Raw genomic sequence first — 9,491 nt, forward strand, 5'->3', positions numbered from 1 at the left:
GTTTTTTTGGCGGGCGGCTGCGGAAGCCGTATCCGTATCTTCATGGCACGCCCCTTTTTCAGGGCAGATTGGATCATTTTGCCGTATGATAATATTTTTATATAAAAATAAAATTACTTATCAGCACAGATTTCCTTTTATTTTTAAACAGGTGTCGTTTTTGCTGCTTGTCTAAGAAAGCTTTTATTTCAAATCTGAGGTTTGAATTAAAACAACGCTGTTCGCCCACACAACGAGATTTGCCGACTTAAAAATCTCAGCAGAAAAGAGAGTGGAAGTCCTCACCTTTAAAGCCCACTTAAGGTACAAGCGTCATGAGATGCTGCTGTCCCTAAATATAAGTCATTTGGGGAAAAAAAAAACTTTGACCTTAAATATAAATCACTTATAATATATTTAAGGATCATTATTAAAGTTTAATAATTAATATTTTTATTAATAATTAATATAACAGATTTCCTTTTATTTTTAAATATTTAAAATTACTTATGAATCATTAAAAAGAGATAAAGAAGCAAAAAACATGAGAATGATTCATAAATATTTAAAAAACTTTAATAATGATAAAATTAGAAAATTTCGACAATTTAATGTATTTGGCAGTGGTAAAAAGTGTGTTATAAGCCCACTTATATCAATGACTGGAATGGTAATGGATGCTAGTTAAATCCAATAGACATGATATTCTTGCCTAATTTTTTTTTTGGACTGAAGATATTCTTGCTTAATTTAAGAACGCTGATGTGTAAAGTGTAATGTTAGGCTGAAAGGAACTTTACAAGATGGGAAAAAAGAATACATCATGATTTTATTTACACCTTAACCTTGAGAAAAAAGCAGCAGTTTTTGGTGAGTTTGGTGGGAATTGAGGTGAGGTGAGGTGAGCTTGTGCGCGCGCGTGTGATGTGGTTAGGTATTTGTGATTGTGAGTTGGAGATGGAGAGAGATGAGATGGGAGATGGGCCAATAGCAAGAGAAGATGATCCGAGTTAAGTGTAGGTGGGCCCACAACCTCCATTTTTGAGACACGCGACAACAAACGAAGAGCTCAATCTCCTGAGCCTTGAGAGCGTCGCTTCGTCCTCCATACGCTCCAAGAATTCTCTCACGTATTTTGGATCTGCCAATTTGACCAGAGAGATGGGCCTTCCACTTCCGGTTTCCTTTTGTGTGTTCATCCGACAGCGACCTCGACTTTCATGTATTTCTTCCAAGTTCCTAGTTCCTACCTCCCCGCATGCCCCAACCGCCCTGCTCAGCTCACCACCTCTAGGAGTTAATCTCTCTTTATTTTTGGTTGACATTTTCGACACTCAGCTTTTATTAATTGTACATATTAAGAAAATTTTCCATCAAAATCAAAAGAATAATTTCTAATGCAAATGATTAAAACTGGTATTTTAGAATCAATAAGAGTTAAGTCCACCAGAAAGAACTAATCTCTTACAATCTAGAAAACCAAGGTTTGGATCTCGATTAATATACATGCGTTTAATTAAAAAAAAAGTACTATAGAGAGAGACCAACATACTTTTTTTTTTTTTTTTAATTTTTACAAATTAATTATCCAACTCTCGTATTTAGGACTTATGATAAGTATAAAACATGAGCATGGACATCCTCAAGCGCAAAGACGAGTGATTATTAGCGCGTATATTTCACCCGTATCAGGCCATGCCGAGTCAGGGTTGGCGTTGAGTAATCAACTATAGTCTCTGATTAATGTCTTTTACGAAAGCCGTTTAATATTCGGATAAGCTTATCCGAATATGGGCCTCAAGTATGAGAAGGCCCATCCATGAATGAAAGACCACCAAAAAGCTGCCCCTTCCCATCGTTTATTCAACAAGGTTACGTTATTTCCCAAGTAAATTTCAAATCATTCCCTTCTCATTCCCGAAATTTTATTTACCTTTTAGGTTACTAGTAATTTAAAATACTTCAATTTAATTTTTCAGTGAAATCATGTTAGATATACTTGTCATCTGAATAATATTTATCTTAAGTTCATATACAATACATGTTAGAAATCATGTTATATATTCTTCTGGTTCTAAATATAAGAACTATTTTGTAGTGCAATTTACACTACAAAATAAGTTTTATATTTAGAATCAGATAAGTATATACTTTCTGCCTCTTCTGTTGCTCCAACTGCTTATGCTTTGGTCTCCTCACCACCTCAATCTCTTCTTTCAGCTTCGGTGATTTGGTTGGAGGCAATAAAACATTGGATTCATTCACAACTAACCATCAATTGTTGGAGGGCTTAGAGAAGCCAAACCTCAGCTCATGCACCCCAGGTTCGCGGCAGTGAAAATAGAGGCCCGCCCTGGTCCCACGTCTTATAAGAAGTAACCATTCATTAAACCTCAATGTAAAATGACGTATCAATATGTACATTTTCCATGATATGAACATGACCAAGGACATAACTCCATAAATACTAGTGATTAATAGTACCTGCATCAATATAAAGTAAAAAAAAAGGCCCAAAAGAAAAGAGCTTGCGCCAAATGGTGGAAACTCACTGGAGATTATCCACCAACTACCCAATTAGGTTAAACTTCCCACCCATTTGCAAATGTTAGCTATGTTCCCCAGGCTGCATGAAAAATCCAAACTTTCTGACTATGAATCCACCTTATGCCCCGCTTGTCAACACTTTCACCCGTAGAATATTCCTTGTATTCACATTCATCAACAGCATGCACACGATATATTTACAACGTACATACACCCGTGAGAGCAAACTCAAACATTTGTGATTCCATTCCCACCCAAAACCCTTATCAGCTCAGATTTCTGCTCTGGGGTTAGCCTCGACGGGTACTTAACCTCAAACTTAATCCTCAAATTGCCCTTCTTCCCAGGTTCTTTCGAAATGGGCATTCCCTCACTAGGGACAACAATCTCAGCACCAGGCTTGACAATATCGGTCAGTGGGATCACGAGACTCCTTCCGTCTAAGGTAGTCAGGTCTAGGGTTTTACCTGTAAGGGACTCTAGAAGAGTAATCTCTTGGTTGATCACCAGATCATTACCATCCCTCCTATAAACAGCATGTGGCTTCTCATCCACCACAAATATAAGATCTGCTGCAATGATACCAGGCTCCTGGTTACCCTTCTCAGGAAAAGTAATCTTTGTTCCTCTCTTCCAACCAGGTTTCACCTCGATAGTCAATATCTCCTCCACATTCCTAAACTTCCTGCAAAGGAAAAACACCCACATCAAACATAGCAAATTAATATATCCGTTTTATTTAGATAGAAAGACCAGTAGAGCTTTGTCTAATGGATTATCACAGCAACACCATCGGTATAACGATAATTCTAAGCCTGTTTCTTAAATTTAGTTCTCAAAATAATCTCGGAAAATTTCATGTCTAGATTTAGAAGACTTCCATATCTGTATCAATTATTCAGGGGGCAGCAATAGCTACTAATCTGAATAAGGACGGATTAATCAAATCGCACCATGCAAGTGCAGCTAATAAATTTTGGAGCAACGTGAGTACCTTTGACACATGGGGCCCAAGGAAAAAATCAATTTAGAGAAGAGGCAAATAAATTAATCACATACTCATTTTGCAAATACGAGAGTTCTTCAATTTTGGGCAGAAAATATTGGGAAAAACAGCTGAAACAGTTCCGTCCTGCCAGACAGAACAAGATATTTAGAGTCTCAAATTCAGAGTTTTTGCCATACCTGACCCCACTCGCCACATCTTATGCACCAAATAAGATGGGCTCCTAATTTTTATATCAGTCAAGACATGGTCTGCATCTCACTCTGAAGAGCACTTCAATCATATAACGTTTTGCCATAAAAGGTTCCAGATAATATCAACTTGTCCAGTATAATTTTCCAGTAATATGCAATATAAATAGGGTCACGAGTCTGTGTGACTCTGCAGAAGCAGCGAGTTTGATCTGCAATGAGACCCCTGAGACTCATGAGGACCTGAAATATCATCTCGGAGGTGAAGGCTCTGATGGAACGCAACAGGCAGGTGGACTTCCAGGTGATAGATCGAGATTGTAATGCTAGAGCTGATTCGCTCGCCAAACAAGACCTTGATTCTACTACTGGTCTAGCCAGATCTATCCTCCTGACTCTCTTATTGAGAGCTACCAGAAATGGAATTAAGCACTTAGTAGCTTTACTTTCCTGTTAGTTTTTTCTTTCCAGTGTATCAGAAAATTGGCGTCACAAGTTTGTCCCGAACAGATAATAACTACCACTCAGAGGATTACTTTTTTTTTATCTAATTCTAAAATGTTTTTGAGTGTATTGTGTGAAATATAACATCTTAATATATCTTTCTCAACCTATCTCCTAATAATTGAAAGCTAGCGCATCCCTAAACCAGTGCAGTGCTAAGTACGAGGCACATCTGAATCAATGCTCCCTTGACGGGGTCCCTGGATGTATTTCAACTATTTAAGCTGCCTGTGCAACTCCTTATTGGAAAGTAATCCAAAATTTTGGATCTGTAAATGAATTTTCAATCCCCTGAACGTAAAGTAGACCATAATCATACATTTATTTTCATAACTTTCGGATATCAGACAACTCATGACTTGTATTTTTGCAGTTTAAAGCCTCCTCTTTTCAAGTATCCCAAAATAAAAACTAATCAAACACGCTAAAAGTTGTTTGATTTGAAAGCTCACTCATAATAAAAGACCAAAATACCTAATTCTATCAACCAAACCTACCAACAAAGTGTAAGCAAAGCCCAAGACAAACCTACTTACCATTAAAAAGTACATGATAAACACACACTGTTAGTATAGACACCTCAAAAAGTGGACAGGGTTACAGCCATTCAGATAGGAAAGTTAATTTTAATCAGTCCCTTATTATCAGAACACAAGTTCTTGCGTAGTTGTATATGTCAATAAGTAAACTAGGATATGACTATTTGATGTCAATTTGAATATTCTTTATACACAAATCTGAAGCACAAGATTGATGCTAATATTGTGCCAGAAAAGCAACTTAAGCAAGTTGGCTACCAGAGTAGAACGGCCTTTCTCATTTCTCAACATAAATTTCCCAACATTTCACTATACTGTAGATTAATTACCAAGATTAGATCCCACCGAAATATGAAAGCATGTTAAGTACCAGAAAAGCCAAAACATCACTAATTCCAAATTTGGAAACTGTAGCACTCAAAAACATACTGAGATAATAATTTTGGAAAAAAAAATAAGACTACTTTCAACTTATTTGAACTAGATATTTAAACTCAAAGATTCCACATCTTCACAGGTGTTTCCTTGAGCTAGGAACCCTAGCAGCTGTGTCCAACTCAGAGCTAAGACTGCAGGACACCATGTCAATGATACTAAGCTAACAGCTGACCCAGAATAAACCTCCATCAAAGGTTGAGGCGTGAAATAATGTGCTAGGGTCGAATTGCTCTCCCATCCCATTCTTCACCTACCCAGGTCATGGATCTCCTATATAACACCCCCCCTGCCCCCAAAAAGAAAAGGTTCTCCTATTCTCGTACTTCATGTCCCTTGGTTTCTCAACAAAGTACATAATACAATATTCTAGGATACGGTACACCTGAATATTACATGTACCCACCGGTTTCTATTTATTTTCTTTACTTTTACTCATGTAGGCCACAGACAGAATCAAAGGCATTCAATGAAATCATGTGATTTTCTTCAAAAGATAAATCTTTTTAAGGCACCAAGGCAAAATTTCTCGTGTTAGAAATTCTTGGTCTTTTAGGAATCATGATGCATCAATCCATAATAAAATTCATATATTTCATATACACATCAGTATGTTTCAAGTTACTTTGAATTATCTGGTTCTTCAAAATTTTGTTGAAAAAAATTCATGCAAAAATTTTGCGGGATTTACATTCACTAACTGTTCTACAGGGGAAGTCCGTCCATCATCACCAAACTCCACGGTTAATGGAACCGTATTTCATGGTAATCAAGGACTCCGAAATGTCTTCTCTTTCTTTCTTTATGGAAGAAAGGAAACCAAAATTTCTACACATTAAGTAAGTTATCAGTCAACAGGTAACGTGATAAATCTGGAACATTATTTGGGTGTAGTCAGAGAAGAAGAAAAATAACTTTCTGCGGGTCATAAAACCTAACGAACTACGGACTTGACTCCAAGAATGATCAATCATAAAGTGGCTTCCAAACGACCAAAATTTGGAGCAAAATAGTTAAATTAAATCAAGCAAAGTCAAACCGGGGAAGAAAAGGGTCAGCTGGCAGCAGAGGATCCCACTTAACACTAGCGGCATGAGGTGGCTAGACTCCTCTGTTTACATTGCACGACATTTGCCTAATCAGGGTGCTAAAGTAAGGAAAGCTCGGAGTCGTCCCATTAAAATCATGACCAGACTACGAGAGTCAAGTTTGCACCTTTCGAAACCCACGGTTCCAAGCGAGGTCACAACCAGATAGATTACCCCAAGCTGAAGCTAAGGAGAACCATTGTTTGCAACAAACCCCCGAATTTCAACTAGATATCTATTGATTAAATACGGAATACAATAATTTCTAAAAATTGCAACACAGCAATGTGAATCAACTTAACGAAACATTCCTATGCACACCAATCAGCTGGTTAAGTTAGGGTGCCAGTAGAATAGAGATTCGATATCTTAAATTCATAATAATACAGATATCAAGTTGCATACCCAAAGGCATCACAGACATTCCTTGAGATCTTCATCTTCTTCTTGACACCTTTGTAGAGCTCTTCTAAGCTACACGGCAAAAGAGTCTCCACCGCCGCAGCTTTCCTCGTCCCTCCACCAAACGCACCATTTGAAGTTCTGAAAAAACCATCCCTATGCGCACCGTTTCTCCCACCTCCACCACCAGCACCACCATTCTCCGACCCAAAAATTTCCGCGTAAATGTCGTCGGCGTCCCTAGGATTAAACCGATAAGACGTGGTACTATGCTGGCGTTGTTGGTTTTGGAAATGCTGGTAAGCACGAGAAGACGAGGAGGACATGGAAGAGGAGGATTGCGAAGGTGGCGGGAACTGACCAGACTTGAGAGCCTCCTCGCCATAGAGATCATAGATCTGACGCTTTTGGGGATCGCTCAAAACGTCGTAGGCTTCAGAAATTTGCTTGAATTTGGCCTCGGCTTCCCTCTTATTAACTGGGTTTTTGTCTGGGTGCCAAATCATCGCTAGCCTCTTGTAGGCCTTCCTCAAATCGTCCTCACTCGCATTCCGATTCACTTTCAGTATGTTATAGTAGTCCATGCCCATCCGCGAGCGTAGGGATATGAACAAGTGAGTCTCTCTCCCTCTTTCCTCTTATATCAATAGGTAAGCTTGGGGTATGAAAACGAGTAGAAGTTCCGTTAACAAAGTGAGAGCCCGCCGACGGCAACAGCGGCCAACGATTGAGCAGAAGAAAAGGGGACCGTTAGAAGGGAAAAGGAGAGGAAAGACGGAGTGAATACCGTGGATCTGACGGTTAGAACGACAGGCTGATGGAAGAAGGAGCTTCATCATATGGGGGTCCCATTGCCGTTCCCAAAGCTATTATGAAGGGAAAATAACGTGCGGGGAACTACTCCGACGTGTTGTCGGAGGACAGGAAGGAAATCTTCAACGTCATGGATTCATATTTGGGCCGCTTATTTTTTTCAAAAAAAATGTTTGGGCCACATTTCCTTCTTATTCGTTTTATCGGCCCGTGACTAAGACTCAAGTTGCAGTACGTAGTCTTACTTATGGTAGCAGAGAAAGAAAATAAAAGAAAATAAGGGAGAATAAAGTAAATATTTTTGAAAAGACAAATATTATTTACTTAACTTTTTAATAAACATATTATTTAATTATTCAAAAAATCATTTTAATCAAGAGTAATATCCTACTTCCATCCTTAACATAAGAACTAGGTAATTAATTTAAAGACTTAAAAAAATAGTTAATTTGGTTAATTATAATAAATATGGAAATCCCTTATATTTAATAGATGTTTTTATGCTAAGGATATGAGGTAGTATATTTTTTTATGTGAAATGAACGCAATTTTTACGCAATAAAGAATGAACCAAACACAATTACTGGAAACTTTATCACATTTGTTCATAAACACATATGTGGAATATTGATGATATGACATCAATAGCTAATAAAGTAATACTCCTCCAATCCTTAATATAAGATCTAATTGTTGAGTTGATTTTAGTTTTAAATATAAGATCTATTTCTCATATTTATTAATTTTTTCTAAATTACCCCTATGAATACTTCCTCAACTATAATCAAGTAGAAAAGAGAGGAGAATATTAAAGAAGATGATTATGATATTTTAAAAAAAACATGTCATATTTATTATAATTAACTAACTTACCTAACTTTCTTAATCTAATCAAATTAGTTAAATAAATCTTATATTAAGGACTGGAAGAGTAATAAATAGTGACAAACAATTTTAATTGTGTATATATTATATTGATGGTGATAATATAAAATTTATACTATATTTATTTTCAAAGCATATAAACCATGATATAACTTCAAAATGATTAATATTTGATTAAATATTTATTCACCATGCACACAATCCCTTCTCTTGGATTCAAATCTCAGTGCCATTGACTGAAAACAACGATGATGATCAAACGGACCTGATCATCATGGAAGTGCATTTTTAATGAAAAAGATAGGCATGTTTTTCGGTAAGCAAAAGATTATGGGATTTTCTTCTTTTTTTGGTTAGAGAAATTACGGGTTTGATCATATTTGTAATTTTATATTATAAGCATCCGGCTCTTTAATTTAAAATGAAAATAAAATTTTTATTAAAAAAAGGGTAGAGTGACAGAGAAAGCGCGTGGGTGCATATGAAAACTCCTCCCCGTTTCACTCCCATCCACTTTTGCTCTCTACTTGACTTTAAACACACTTTACACTTTGAGAGGATGAAATCCTTGCTTTGTGGGAGAAATATAGGAGCCAGCCATAACTTTGAAGCATAGACAGTGGCGGGAAAAGGAAGAAAAAAGGGGTGGAGGAGGAAAATGGAGGGGCCAGCCAGGTAAGCAAAAGCAAATGGACAGTAACTTTTTTCACTCAAACAACCACTGATTGGCCACTAATCCCATCATGAAGCTGAAGTGAACCGTCCTTCATCAGATTTAGACTCAGGCTCTTGAATCTCTCTATTGAATACTGTCTCGATGCTTTTCTCCAGTCAGTTCCTGTTTCATCATTGCCACAAACTCCTCATAGCTTATTCGCCCGTCCTGTACCCACAAAACATGAAAGTTGCAACTAGGAATGTTGTTTGGCAGCACATCTCTTTCATGTTTAAAGACTATCAAGTGTTTTATTAGGTATAGCACAAAAATTCCCTCTCTGTTTTTGTTTCAGAGACAAAAAAATCTTTAGGTAGATCAAAATGACATCAAATTGCAGAGATCAAAATTACTAATTTCAAATTTTATGGGCTAAAATCAAAATAT

At 37.1% G+C, this 9,491-nt stretch overlaps 1 protein-coding gene across 1 annotated transcript; it reads right to left on the bottom strand.

The window, feature by feature from the left end:
• Positions 1 to 1,981: 1,981 nt before the first annotated feature.
• Positions 1,982 to 7,547, bottom strand: LOC114744136 (dnaJ homolog subfamily B member 1-like). Its single transcript, XM_028932326.1, has 2 exons — positions 6,695 to 7,547; positions 1,982 to 3,211 (listed from the first exon to the last, which is right to left on the bottom strand). Exons 1-2 carry the CDS (start codon positions 7,279 to 7,281, stop codon positions 2,755 to 2,757), a joined length of 1,044 nt encoding a protein of 347 aa, XP_028788159.1. The 5' UTR covers positions 7,282 to 7,547; the 3' UTR covers positions 1,982 to 2,754.
• Positions 7,548 to 9,491: the final 1,944 nt, after the last annotated feature.

Source organism: Neltuma alba, unplaced genomic scaffold (assembly GCF_004799145.2).
Source record: "Neltuma alba isolate B1F8T4 unplaced genomic scaffold, ASM479914v2 tig00004272_pilon, whole genome shotgun sequence".
Classification (NCBI taxonomy): Eukaryota; Viridiplantae; Streptophyta; class Magnoliopsida; order Fabales; family Fabaceae; genus Neltuma; species Neltuma alba.

Excerpts from the sequence above, each read along its gene's own strand:
- LOC114744136 (XM_028932326.1), bottom strand. The coding sequence starts at position 7,281 with ATGGGCATGGACTACTATAACATACTGAAAGTGAATCGGAATGCGAGT. Across the intron at positions 3,212-6,694 it reads AATGTCTGTGATGCCTTTGG|GAAGTTTAGGAATGTGGAGG; the intron begins GTATGCAACTTG and ends TTTCCTTTGCAG.